Source organism: Pomacea canaliculata, linkage group LG1 (genome assembly GCF_003073045.1).
Source record: "Pomacea canaliculata isolate SZHN2017 linkage group LG1, ASM307304v1, whole genome shotgun sequence".
NCBI classification, from domain to species: Eukaryota; Metazoa; Mollusca; class Gastropoda; order Architaenioglossa; family Ampullariidae; genus Pomacea; species Pomacea canaliculata.
This window is the reverse complement of record NC_037590.1, coordinates 39629588-39644300: the sequence shown is the minus strand read 5'-3', so window position 1 is coordinate 39644300 and position 14713 is coordinate 39629588. Positions and strand designations below refer to the sequence as shown.

Genomic DNA, 14713 nt, shown 5'->3' with positions numbered 1-14713 from the left:
GAAAAAAAAAAAAGAATGAAGAGGAAAAAAGAGAAAGCCTTGAACTAGGTCTGATTTCCAAAAGGAATCTCAACAAAATAAACAAATATTAAAAAATAGTCTTGGAAAACAGTTAAGTATGTCGAACGTCGATTTGTTTTGAACCTCCCACGTGGAGATAGTTTTAGTTTTTAGTTTGTGAAAGGCACAGGATGGAACTGTTAGGTCAAGTTCCAGGGGTAAAGATGTGTATGTTTCTTTGACTTTGCCCTCGCCTTAGCTAGGCTTTATGTTTCTTCATTCCTCGAGAGACCCTCGAAGGAATAAGAACACGCATACTTGACAAGAAAGAGGAGCGAGCATAGCTGAGGAATACGATTGTCTAACGACTAGGGGAAGGTGAAGGGTCACCAGACTAGAAGGAGACAAGAGAAGCTACAGTCGTCACCGAGTAGGTGATACATGACCGGAGAGACTTAATTCTTGATTTTTTTTTTTTTTTTTTTTTTTTTTTAAGAAAAGCCCGTGAATTCAGATCGGTGTTATAATTATGAAATGTTAAAACTGGCCAAATGGGGGCTGCCGGAAAGGGATGGGTCAGCAAGCAGATGAAGGTGTGGAGTGAAATTGACCAGAAGACTCTTACAATCCTCACTTGTTATCTCGCTTTGTACTACTCGAGTACATAAACTAAAAAAAAAATCTCGCTTTTACCCGCTTTTTGCCACCTGCTTTGAGGCAGAATGGTTTTCCCCCATCCCCAACACATCCCCTCTCTCTATATACATATACATCAACCTCCCGTGAATCCTCTGCTTTCTTTATACCAGTCTTATATCTTTTTAAAAATAAAACAAGAGAAATATGTTGGATGGACGGAAGTGAGATAATGAGGCTGTATTTTATAGTTTATCTCGACTAAAGGCTCTACTACAGCTGAAAGTCGTCTTCATCACTAGCACATTTTTTCAAGTCCATCATCAGAAAAATTTCCAGTAATGCCTGGAGTCCAGCATCAACTTGTCTGTGCAAACTCACCGTACGACCAGTCTCACCCACACTGTCGCCTGTGCAAACTCACCCTCAGCCTCGCGAGCCAGAGAAGCAAGACAAAAAAAATGTTCGGATGAAAAATAGACGAATGAACAACTTTGCCGACTTTCCTGAAAGGCATCTGGCGATCTCCCTGTTTCCTTCAGCCACGGAGAAGAAAGATTAATAAAAAGGGCGAAGAATAATAGAGAAACCATTTTTATGGCTTTGAGAACAAAAGTTTTAAAAAATTCGCATTACTAGGCCGATGATATGCTGTCGTTTTGTCTTGTCACTGATGTAGAATGACAAAGTCCCTCCGTTCGTTTTCCTCCAACGAGTGCTGCCACCGAACTCCGTTTGGTGAGTTTCTGGTCTTGTTTCTCGACCGCCTGAAAGACATAATGACAGTCTCTAAGCTGGTCAGTTGTGGGGTGCCAAGATAAACACAATGAAATACATATCAGACAAATATCAAAATGGCTAAAAAACCGTTAACTAACTGTAGAAGTGAATTTTCTTTCTGGGAATATTTGCTTCCACGATACTTTGGCGACTTCTTGTCTTGTGAAAGCTCCATTTCATGAGATAATCAGATTTTATCAGCTTGGTAGCTGGGAGGTTCGTGATTGCCATGGTTTAATATGATGCGAAAAACTTGTCATAGCTAGCCGATAGGACAGCAGATCTCAGAGGACATTTTATTGGCTGGTCGTCCTGCCATCTGGAAGTTTGGTTTTTTTGTGGCAAGTAATTTGCTGGTCTGTGGCAGATTCGAGGCAAGCGAAAGATGTTGGGTGCTGCGTGTCAGGCGTCAACAAGCACTGTCTCGAAAATGCGAAAATTTTGTTTTGGCACTTGTTACCATAGCAACAAGATGCGATTCTTGGCAATAGAGTTCTTTGTGCACCACCACACTGAGACCGACTCGACCTGACCGTTAATCTGTTTGTATTCAAAGGTCCATTACATTTATTACTTTCAAGTGTGGGTTTAAATGTGATCCAGTATCTGTGCAGGTGCAGGCAAATGCATTCAGGCACTGGCAGGCGCTATCAGGCACTTGCAGGTGCAATCGCTAGAAAATGCGGGCTTGTGCTGGAAGGAACAGGCTGCACAATTGTTTCTCATTACTCGCACCACTGTTTCTATGGAGACACCTGCTCTCTAGCTTCTAAGTCCGAATCTGTCTTCTTGCAACGAGGAGTGAAGTACTAATTGCAGACTTTCTTCCATTTGTCTGCATTCTGTCCGCGTACTCGTTGGTCGTCTTCCGTTATCGCATCATTAAACATCGCCCTGTTGTCCGAATGACTGTCAGGCGGCCGCGTGGCATTCTGGGTGTTGTGATCAAAGTGGCCGTTGAGACTTCTGTCCTGAAGTGTTGAATAAGCAGCGTGTGTGTGCGTGTGTGGGGGCACGGGAAAAGAAAAAGAGAAGTGAAACAGGAGAATCAATCTCAAAGATCGATTTCAGTTGTTTCCTTTCAAGCGCAGACAGAAGTAACTCATGACTGAGGCTTTTAAGTAACATCCGTAACTTGCAATTTGTTTGGTAATGAGCGTGTTTGATGACCAGCTTTTAGGGGAATTGTGCATGCATCTCAAAAAGGCTTGTCCTGGCCCCGGCACTGTCACGTGGCTGACCCATGGCACGAGAGCGGGGTGGCGTACAGTGTCACGTGCTCTGGAACTCAATGAGGACAGCGCGCACCCACCGAGGGCATGAAACGTGCCCCGCAGTCGTCGCGTGTGCTGGTAGGATCAGGAATATTGAGCAGGAATTGTTTTCTCCATTCTTTCCCCTCTTTTCTCCTCCCTCCCCACCCCTTTAATCCTCTGCTCCTACTGTATTTATCATCAAACAGGAGAAATAGTTTCTGCCTGTCCTCGCCTTTAGCCGAGCCGCGATGGTGTCAGAAAATGCATAATTCAGGAGACATTCAGGATTCAATTGTCTGGAATGGCTGTGGGATGGCTGACTGCGACTTATCTTCCCTTTGTTTTCTCTTGCTTTCACTTGATGAGAGTGCACACACACACACACGCACACATACATAGACTCTCTCTGTATGCCTTTCTGTCTTGTCACTCGCCCCAAACGCTCCTCCCACTGTACTAACGCATACTAACCGTCAAATGCCCCATGTATTATTTAATCCTGAAAATTGCGCCGATGGTAAGGCTTCTGTTAACGATCTACTACCGTGGTCTCTTCCCGACATCCTGTTATCGATTATCAATATTCCTCGACTGGGCAACATCGCTTCAAGTTTACGACTTGTTTATATCTGTTAGCTTGCTCTTAACAACCGCCTGCACGGTACTCACGCCATGTTTGGCAGTTCCTGCATTCTTTCTGCTTCAGACATCCAAAACATCAGTGCACTTAGTGTAATTCTTCTACATGGATTTCGCGCAATTTACCAGTAAACTAATGTTCATTCTATTAAATTTCCAGAGATTTATAAAGACCTGCTGTCGTCTCTATTAACTTAGGTCGATTTATGAAATATCCCAATTGCTGTCCTCTCTATTAAATTTCTGAAGATCTCCATGGGTGAAAGCTGGAAAGTTGGGACACACATACAGAGAAAGAGTGTACTTCTGAAAGTTCTCATCAGCTTAAAGAGCAAGAGAAAATACAGGGCAGAAAGGTCATCCATCCCTCCGTCATTTCAGACAACGGAATCCTGAATGTCCTCAATCTTTCGAATTTGTCAAATGAGGAAATCCGAGTTTTTATTTCTCCTGCCTTTTTTGTAGGGGCGGTGATGGGTTTTCATTTGTTAGGATTTGAAATTTAAAGTTCGACTTGGGGTTAGTTTACGAGCAATCAAACGTCGCAACCAAACCAGAAAGAGGCTCTGATTGGCCATTTTAAATTCTCACATTGGTCTTGCCACATATTTATAACCATTCTTATTGGCCACTTTGCAGAAGTTGAAGAAGCTATTTTCTTTTCGTGCGGTTCAAATCGACAAAAATAACAGAATAAAAAACAACTGGGGATGGGAATGGCTTCCATGAATCTACATGAGTTGATGAAGTAGATGTGGATTTTGGTGCAAAATAAAAAACAACAACAAACAGACAGGAAGATGAACTACAATTCTGGAGGGAGGAGGCCGTCGAGGAATCATACAAGTTAAAGCGAGCACATAAACCTCTACAAGATTATTATTTCCTGTTGTATACACGGTTTAGGTTTGGGTTCGATCGGCAGAATGAAAACCCTGACGAGAAGGATGGAAATATCAAGTAAAGTTTAGTGTTAAAATCCGTTAATCGATGCAATTAACAGGAATTCATTGATAAAAAATAAGTTACTGACATTTAAAATGAAACGTAGAATAAATTGCTGTTATTATAAGTATTGCTAATATATTTGACAATGTTAAGTTCACTTCAGTGTTTGTGACTTTTTATGGGAACCGGTTGCATTTATTGTTTATTTAAATGCTGGCAATGTATGGGTTTATACCTAGTTTTCATACATAAAATTCATTAACTGTATGTGTGTGTGTGCGTGCGTGCATGCGTGCGTTTATAGTAATACAATTGGCTAGCTTAGAGCTTAGGGACAGCAGGCAAAAGGAATTTCTCATGAAGACTGACATGCCACATTACGAGACCGGCGTCTTGTTGCGGGCACTGGCACACCCCACACAGCAAAGTCCCTCAGCGCCACCTGTGTCTGCATTGCCAGGCCACTAGAGACTGTGTGGTCTGACCGCATCAGCATCTGTTTGCACACGAACGCCCAACATCCAACCCTTCTTTCCAACCTTTTCAGGTGATTTCGAATACTCGTTTACAAGCCTTGGTGTCCAAAGCCAGAGCTGAAAATGGTAAGAAATGAGGTCAGAGGTCACACCACACAGTCTGCAGTTGGCCTCCAACAGTAAGTCAAGTGCAGATCCATGACCTATTCGCCGACAGTGTCCTCATCCAGTTCGAAAATAAGACTGACTATTTCACTAACAAGGCCACTACACACCAAGCTCGCTGAAAAAAAGAATAGAATGCCGAGCGCTGTTCTGTAACTTGTTTGCTGACAGTTTTCTAACTGCCGAAGCCTGACAGGATGGACTGCGTTTTCTCTCATGTGGAGTTATCATTGTTTAAGGTTTTCAAATTAAGTCTATTAAATTCTGAACTAGAACTTTTTATGTTAACTGGATTAACATTTCAACTGCCAATGCCGTCATGACATTTAAAATTAAGAGCTCGAGACAGGAAGTTCTTGAAGGTGGCCTAGAAAATGTCTGATAAACTGATGCTCTGCTCATTACACAGCTGCTCGTTGGGTGCAATACTCACTCTCTTGAAGTTTTTTAAAATATCTGGATAAATGTTTCTTACCCTGCGTGTTATTTGCTTCAACGTCTCCTTAATCCGTTTCTCGGTTTCTCCGTTTTCAATCATTTCGCCTTTCATGTTTATCTAAAAACACTCCTTTCCTCGGCCTCCTAATGACATAGAGCAGTTCATATTGCACCGCTGGCTGTGGCTTAATATTAAATTGTGTCTGGGCGAAGATGTGTGCATGTGAGAGAAAATATCTTCAAAGCTTTTTATTAGTTTATTTATTATTTTTATTTATTTATTATTATTATTATCATTTTTGATAAAAGAAACAGGAAAGTTCCTAAAGCAGATTTTCCTCGAATGGAGGAAGAATGCACTCCTTCACCTCGCATTCCACCTTTTCCTTTCGGTTTTTCTGGCGGCTCGACGATAGGGCACCGCTTTCTCGGCTTTGACGATTGTGTGTCTCTTGTCAGTACCATTTACCATGAGCCTGTCTGCTGTCAGAATGAGTAGCAGCTCTTGCCTGCAAAAAAAAGTTCTCTTTGTGGAGACCTCCGAAGGTTAACGGTTACTTCTGTGGCGAGCGTCAGCCAGAAATGAAATCCATTTGGATGCACCGAGCACGGCCATTTTCGGGAGCGATTATACGACTAAATTTGTTTTTCGTCTGACCTTAATGTCTTTGTTATTGCGAAGAAGACCCAATTTACGAGCTTTGGCGATTCGAGACGGGAACATATTGCAAGTAGCTAATGTCGTCACATGTGGGTTTGGCGATGACATGTGGCGGGTGGATAGGACATTAGGGACGGTCCATCAGCGTGAAATGCAATTCTGGGTAATGTTGAGCTCAGTAATATGGATTACACATCCGAAGATTGCAGTCAAACGGGCTTTTACAAATACATGTTGTTTTTTTTAAAATAGTGGGAGTGACGGCTTTATTTGTATCACTCTTCTGTGAGAAAGATAGTTTCAAACGGGTACTTAGTCAGAACTTGGGAAAACTGTATATTCTTTAGGTATAGTGCTTTAATTGCAAGGAGAACATAATGTGAATGTTGCACACGTATGGGACAAAAAATAGTCTTTTTACTGGACACACCATATCCCAGCTTTCACAGTTTCACATTCTCAAATATGTCCCAAAATGAAACTTATTAACCAGACAAGTATTAATGAATTTGTGACTTTCACGGAAAGATCCAGTCATAGTGTTCCACATATGTTAAACATGACCAACAAATATGTATTTGTCATAGTCACATATTCCTCATGTCTCTGATTAAGATCTGTACTTTCCTGCAGAATAAAAATTTTAGTTCTTTGTGTTATTTGTAGGTTTTGCGACTAGCAAACATTCTTTCTGCCAAAAGTTGGCATTGGCGCTAATAATATTCCTGATCATCTCAACAGATTGGGGGACTGATACCCTGTTGATAGTAGCCTTGGACTGCGCATGTCACCACCACCCGACCCTCACGGAAGCCCCGCCCCTTAGCAAACAATGTCGAGTGATGTGGAGTACCTGCTGCTGAAGGAGAAGGGACCCTTCCATGATGTGTGCGTGCGCCGCCGGCTGAACACCAGCCCCAGCACGTGCAAGTTCTACGCCGTCGTCATCTCTATCCTCGTCGTGTGCATGGTGTCGCTGCTCGTCTCGCTCGTCTACGTCTTTGTCCTCGTCCCGTCCTGGCAGGGCACGGTGCTGTCGTGGGACGGCCGCCTAGCGGTGGACCGCCAGGACCACGCTTACCCCGAGGTGAGGGTTGCTGTCTGTGTGTGTGTGTGCGCGCGCATTCATTTGCTTAGACCAGGTCACGTGTTTGTCGCTCTAACACAACTGTCACCCGTTGCAGGCTCATACACTGTGCGGACCAGTTCGCGGTGTCATCGAAAAAGGTGTGCACGTGTTCAGGGGCATCCCCTATGCCAGACCACCTGCAGGAGAGCGGCGATGGAAGGAACCCTTGCATATGTCCCACTCCGCAGGCACCTGCTGGTCGGGAACCTTTTCTGCTACGAGGTTTGGCAGCCCATGTCCGCATCCCGCAGGGAACCTCAGCTACTCGGACATCGTTGGCCACGAAGACTGTCTGTATCTCAACATCTGGACTCCGACCTTGGACCCTTTGGCCAATCTACCCGTCATGGTCTGGATACATGGCGGCTTTCTCGTGTACCTTAGTGGAAACACTCCCGGATACTCTCCTACCCCCGAACTGGCCACCAGCACAAACGCTGTGTATATCAGCTTCAACTACAGGTTGGGGCCTTTAGGCTTTCTGAGCCTTGACCTTCTGTCCAAGGCCTCTGGCACCAGGAGGTCGGGTAATTACGGTTTACTGGACCAGCTGTTGGCACTACGATGGGTGAGGGACAACATCAAGAACTTCGGAGGCAACCCTAATAAGGTAATCGGAGTTGTAAAATAGTTGTATAGTACAGTGTACTGTTTTTCAATGTAAGATCGGGCAAAAAATTGTGAATGTTTGGAAAAACGGGTTCAAAGCCCTACGATGTGTTAAGATCTTTCTCAAGCTCTCTTTTTTATCTCTGTCTCTGTCTCCCCTACTCAATTCTTTCTATTTGTACGTGAGTGCCGGAACCCAAATAATTTTGTTGAAGATTGCATCGTTAGACGGCGCAAACCCACAGGACATGGCCTTTGATCTGCTACCCTTGCGGGGTCAAGTTGGCTGATATATGGTATTTCTTCACGAAAGTGTTCAGAAGTTTTTTGGACGAAGGAATATTTCTTAATTCAAGGGGAAGTGTGGGGATAATGCAGTTAGCCGTCTGTCACTAACACAGACCTTCATCTGAGATGTTGGAGAGAGGAAGACAAACAGGGGAGTAGGGGAGAGAGAAACCTGTGATCTTTATCTTATTTGCTCATCCTGAGTTCTCAGAGTCCTGAAGTACGACATCCCTCTCAAACTACTGAGCAAGCTAGAGGATAACTAACTCGTTACTAGGTTACGGCACCTTGCTTCCTGTGAACACCAATAGCATACTGGATGCGATGGAGAGCGGTTGATAGTTCTTGTGATTTTTTTTTTTTTTTTGCCAATTCATTTCATCGTTCTGTTGAACACAAAAAATGTAGCAGTTATGTTCCTATCGACTAGAAATAATGACATTGATGGAATAAGGTTTTTCCAGACAGGGGAAGGCACAATGAATTCCTCTAGTTATTTTGGTCACATCTAAGCATTCAGGAACAAGCTTCTCAACCGTGAAATAGAGAGGAAGATATATTGATTGCCCCGCCACTAGTATTAACTTAAGCGGAGCAATATGGTTGAATTTTATTATGACATATAAAACACGCAATGTTCGTCATGCTGGTGGTCCTCCTGCAGAATGTTTGGTAATTTAGTTTTTTCCCCTGAGAGGAGGGGGGAATAATATCCCTTTCTTACAAAAAAGTATGTCTAGAAAATTGGCTTTCCCATCGCTCATTCTCTTTCATGTTAGCGTGACACAGACTTCTGTGATTTATTATTATTTTTGTAAATTTTTGTTTTCGTGTTTCTCGGCCGACTGTCCTTTGAAATATCTTGGGATTAAAAAACAGACTGCGTGATTATTGTCCTGTTGCATGATTGTTCTTCCAAAAGGAAGTCTATTGGTATTGTCCATTACCGTTTATAAAAAGTCTTAACAAGAAATCCATTAGAAATAACTGTTTTTGTAGTCAGATGATACGTTTGTTATAGAGAGAATATTACATTTTTGAGGACCCCCTATTTTTTTTTTTTTTTTTTTTTTTTGAAATAAAAGGTTATTTGGTGACTGGCTGTAAGCATGCAAAGGTCAGTAATGTCTGATGACTTAAAAATGAAGAAGTTTCATTCTTGGTTTTCTTTTCTCTTTCTCTCAATAATAAATTAGATAATAATAGTAAAAATAATAAGACGAACATTAACATTGTCGGTTTTTAGATTGTTTTGCTTGGGTTTTCTCAAAATATCGAACTTTTCTCAACGAAGAAGCCAGCATGGCATCTTTCGGCAAAATCTGATCAGATGTTAGTCCTGAGGTCATGGGATGCTGACAGCAAGAGGCATGACAGGAAGAAAAGACATCACTGAGTGGTCTCCGTGAAAAGTCACTTTAATCCCTTGTACAAAGCCTGAAGTTCGCTTCATTTCGCTGTTTCTATAAATATACGAGTTAGGGGCCACAGATACATTTGACACAAAGTAGCTCGCCAATGACTGATCCTCCTTGCAATCGTTGACACCATCGCCGCTAATATTTATAGTGATTTTTTTTTTTAATCGAGTCATACTCCTGCTTTGGATAACCTTTAATTTTCCATCACGTTTGTGAGTGATATTAACCTTTGTTATTTACACAGATGCGTAAAATATTCCGCCCTCGTCATTGAGAGGCTGGCAAACATGAAGTAATCAGGATTTCAGACGCTGCCATTGCAAGCCGGTTATTTAATTTAAATGTTTTTGTGCGGATTCTCCTGGTTGCCTGGAATGTGGGTTTTAGCGGGGAACTTGGAAACAGCGGAAGCTGATGAAATTATCTTTCCCTTATTTCATGTGTCGTCTGAAAACATCAAAGACAAGATGAGATGCTATGAGACTCCTGCCTTAGCCGAGGAAAGACCACGATACCGAGTCCTGGTCCTGTCGGATGTTTCGCCTCTTTCTCATTCCCACACCCACTTCTACACCCACAGGTCAAGATTATCTGCTTCATCGCTTCTAGGATTAGAAGAGCATCATCGCTGGCAGGTGTCGCATTGAAAGGGGACTAACATTTTTCTGTAATGAGGTTGAATGTAACTGCCCCATGACACCCTTGCAGAATTAGGAAAGAGTAAGTAATCCGTGGGGAATTCTGAACCTGCTATGTACCAAAATGTAGAATTGAGATTATTTACTACTTCCTTTCAGGATCACTAGTAAGAGCAACCTGGAGTTAAAGACAGGTGAAACCTCAACGTAGTAGGAGTGAGCGCGCGCGTGCGTTTGTGTGTTTGTAGTGTGTCCGTGTGTTTGTTCGCACGCGTATGCAAGAATATACACACATCTGAAGCAGGTCGAATCAAGAATCCAACTGACCGCCATGACTCAGTCACCGGTGGAGATATCGGCACCTAGAAATCTCACCTCTCATCTCTCGGGCCTTTGCTTGCAGGTGACAGTGTTCGGTCAAAGTTCAGGGGGCTCGTCCATCTCGGCCCTGCTGGCTTCGCCCCTGGCCGCCGGCCTGTTCCACAGGACCTGGGTGTCCAGTCCCCTTCCATTGCTGCCGAAGGACATGCGGTCAGCCTCGCAGGACAACCTAGTCCTTCTCAACAAGACCGGCTGTGCTGACCTGGAGTGTCTCATGAGCCTCACCGCCTCAGACCTTATTCGAGCTTCACCCTGGAAGGTGTACTGGGACCCCGAGGACCTTTTCGACCTTCCCCAGCCGGGCCCTATCGCCGGTCTCACTCCTGTTATTGATGGTGAGAACTTGTGTGTAAAATTTGATGTTTATTTTTGTGAGAAACTCAGTTTAGGTTTTGCTGTAAGAACACTGCTGGTGAGAGACAACTGCTGGTAAAGTCTGAGATGCTCGTGCACGGCGAGATACCTTTTACAAATGTCTTACAAAGGTCACATAAGCTTAGTGTTTAGGCAGTGTCTTTCTCACAATGTACCTGTGGTCAGGTGTGTCACATAAGCTCAGTGTTGAGACAGTGTCTTTCTCACAATGTACTTGTGTGTTTCGCAGGTTATGTTCTCACATCATCGCCGTTAGATACCTGGCACCGAGGGCGAGGAAACAGCGTTCCGACTTTGTTCAGTGAGTGAACACTATTCATTACTGTTGGCATTTCGGATTATTGATATTTTTAGTAACATTTTTGAGGTTGAATCGGGAGGGTTCTTTTTAGCACAACTCGCCTCGTCTGCTGGTCAATAGGTACATGTTATTAGTATTGGAAAGAAAACTACTAAATGAAGTTAATGATTTTGTTCTGTACACAAATGTGATGGTACTTTTATCTGATGATACTTTTACTTAGTTTGTTATAACCTTTATTTATTTTAAGTATCAAAATGTCGACTTAGTTTTAAAAATATCCTTACTATGTCGTTATCTTCAACTGTCATCACACATCTTGTTTAACTTCCCGGCTTCAGAAAGACTTACCTTTTCAAAAAATAAGATATCTTGTTTCCTTTATTAAGCGGTAATTGGCTTTTTAAAAATTCTGTGAACAGCAACCACGGCCCAAGAAGCTGACCTGATGCCTTTTGACCTGGACATCCGCAACTGGACCTGGTCGCGGTACGAAAGCGAGGTCAGAAAACGCCTGGCGCCCTTCGGCGAGGACGTGGCGGACACGGCGCTGGAGCTCTACCCACCCGAGGACCAGCTGACCCCTGAGTACCAGTACACCAGCATGGTCAGCGACATCCGCTTCACCTGCCCGACCGACGCCATGGCTGACGCAGCGGCCGCCCTGTCACATGCGCCCGTGTACAGGGCAGTGGTGACGTCATTCCCCTCCCACCCAATCACCGTCTTGCATTCTCTATGGCGACCCACCTACGCCTTCCACTCTTGGGATCTGCTCGCTTTCTTCGGCGACTTCGCTGCGCTGGGTTTCACTCCCGAGAAGTTGGACCTCGACTTTCAGCGCGTGCTGCGGCAGCAGGTCATGACCCTGGCTCGCGACGGCCAGCCGGAAGCCCCTGTCTGGCAGCCATTCCATTCTTGCACGGCGCTATTATCCGATCACGTGTTTCCGGTGGACCATTTCAACAGAGACCGCTGCAGCTACTGGTTGAAAAAGGGCGTCTTGCCTCGCTCTGATGGCAACTAAATGTTACATTCACTCTTCAAATGCAAAGTGAGATTTCAAAGCATTGGTGTCTTTCTCTACCAGACATTTCTGTCTTGCGCTCCACCCATCTTTCTTTTATAAATAAATATAAAAATAAAAAACAAAATGGTCGGACGTGTTTGCAATGAAGTCACCAATCATTCCACCCAGCAGATGTTTTTCTCCACGAAGCACTTCTCTCTTAGCCCTCCCCCATTTTTTCGTAAATAAATCTGAACAAGACATTTTTTTAAAATTCCGAGGCTTGGACATGTTGTTTGCAGTGACGTCACAACCGTTCCATCCATCCCAGAAAATGGCTGCAGTGTTGGCTTTCCTTTGTATGTAAGACAAGACATTTGTTTCTACTGAATTTGTACCCTTCCAGCCCTTCCTTCCCTCAGCCTTCTGGCAGTCCCCTCAACTCCACAAAACACCGAGTGAATTTGTGTAGCGGCGCAGGAAGGAAGTTCTCACACTGCCTGCAATTGTCCGCCATAATGCCAGACTCGGGTTTCTTCTGCTAGGGTCTGAGCATCATCTAAGATTCCAGACCATTATATTGTAGCCTTGCTTTTTTGTTCGCCCAAAAGGATATCTTTCAGTGGTAGAGGATTTTGTTTGTATTTTCATTTTTTCCCTACCTTATCACGACAGGCTTGTTGACATTTCTGGAAGAGAACTGGCGGTCAAACAAGCAAAAAGATGCTAGCTACTACAAAGGTGACGAAAATTGTTGTTGTCAACATCTTGGCTATCCCATCTTCACACGAAATTACTGTTCTGTCCTGCAGGAGAGGAGACATGAAAATGTTAAAACATAACTGGCAAGTCAAAGAATATTTATACATATATATTTTGTTATCATATGCGGGCTGAAATCCATTTATAATACAGCTTAAAATGACTGTAAGTGTTGTGATATCTGTTTGGGTCTTGTAATTACTTGTCATAACTTTAATATTTTGATAAAATAATGTGTATATAAACAGAGAGACAAAGCAACACACGCACGCATGCGCAGACAAAGATTTGATATGCTATTATTATTATATCCAAATTGTACAAGAGCGGGGTGCGATCATCTCTAAAATGTTTCCACACTAATGAGACAGTGTTGAAGTACTTCGCATACATAAATCATTCTAACCTTGTGTTTGTGTGTGTGCGCGGGCGCTTGTGTATATATGCATGTGTATTTGTATGTATACATGTATGAGTTTGTACGTATGTGTATATACACGAGAGACTGTCTATAAAAGGTAACAACCTGTATTTTGTTCCCTGTTATATCACTGTTTTATGAGATAGCTGGTTAATCGTTGTGTTATGCGGATATATCATGTTCTATCACACATGGACATGTTTTCGTACAGAAAGTTTTACTGCTTTCCTTGATTTGTAATAAACTTGATGTCTTGCATCACCCTTTGGATTTTCTCTCGTCAGTTGCTGGACAACTTAAACTGTTAATGCAACCTAATAAAAAAAATTTCTGGAGACTGAAATCCACCGGCCACAAAAACGACATGATACTACACACTTTCAAATCAAGGGTGCTCAACATGTCACTGTTCTGGAAATCCGTTCTTCTCATTTTGTTGCAGCGGAAAGGCATTCATAAAAAAATTTTGTTGTTGTTTCCAGAGATTTCTCTCTAGTGATTATTGCTGATCTGTGTCTCATCAGGTCCCCTCCCTCCATCCAAACGGCTGGTCACAGTTATGGGACGTGTGTGTGTGTATATCAGATTACAAACTGTTCCTTACTTATCACTAACAGTCGAGACCGCATGAGCAGACGTGTGGTGATGCTTTCTGATATAAGACTAAGTAGAGTTTGAAAGTTCAGGAAGTATTCTAACAATTGCAGACAAGTCATATGCAAATTGAAAGGGAGGTTTCCTTTCCTACATGCATAAATTCTTCATGTTGTACACAAAGTTTCTGTGCCTTTAGTTTAATCGGAGTTTCGCCCCTCCACAACGTGTCAGAAAATAGTCCCAGTCCTGGTCTTGCTAAGTACGCAGGACATGGCGGACACGGCGCCTGTGGGCGAGAAACACGAGCACAAACATGCTTCGATCACGCATGCGTGTAGTAATGTTCCAACCGCCATGCCCTGGTCGCTATTTTGAAATCTCCTTTACGGGAAGCAATTCATGACATAATCATGTCCAGAAAACATAACTGCCAGAGTTACACGCCATGTCCAACGTTTTCCGTGGATGACTTGGCGCCATTGTGGTCCTCAGAAGGCTGGCAGCACAGCGCCGTCTGGTGGTGGAATGGCGTAATTAGCAGAGAGAACTGCGGTGGGCATGAAAGGCAGCGAGAAGCCAACACCCAAAGCCTGAATACTGCGCCGCCACGCAATGTTTCCAGTTATTTCCATGGATATTCCACCTCCGCCTTCCTGAGGTGAAGCTTTCATTGGGCACTTAGGCTTGTTTCCTGTGTGGCCGGCCCTCGGATGTGCTGCCACAACGGAAATTAGCTCAACAATGCCGTTAAAAAATGACGAATCAGAGAACTTAAAAGAATCT

At 43.4% G+C, this 14713-nt stretch overlaps 1 protein-coding gene across 2 annotated transcripts in view; it reads left to right on the top strand.

Annotated features, from left to right (window-relative positions):
- Positions 1-13595, top strand: part of LOC112565554 (para-nitrobenzyl esterase-like) — a 50508-nt gene extending 36913 nt beyond the window's left edge. For both annotated transcript variants that reach the window (XM_025241075.1, XM_025241066.1), the window contains exons 2-6: positions 6741-7086; positions 7184-7738; positions 10488-10800; positions 11070-11141; positions 11564-13595. In XM_025241075.1, the coding sequence (XP_025096860.1) occupies positions 6832-7086; positions 7184-7738; positions 10488-10800; positions 11070-11141; positions 11564-12168 (1800 nt within the window). In that variant the 5' untranslated portion in view covers positions 6741-6831 and the 3' untranslated portion in view covers positions 12169-13595. The remainder of the gene's footprint in view (positions 1-6740; positions 7087-7183; positions 7739-10487; positions 10801-11069; positions 11142-11563) is intronic.
- Positions 13596-14713: the final 1118 nt, after the last annotated feature.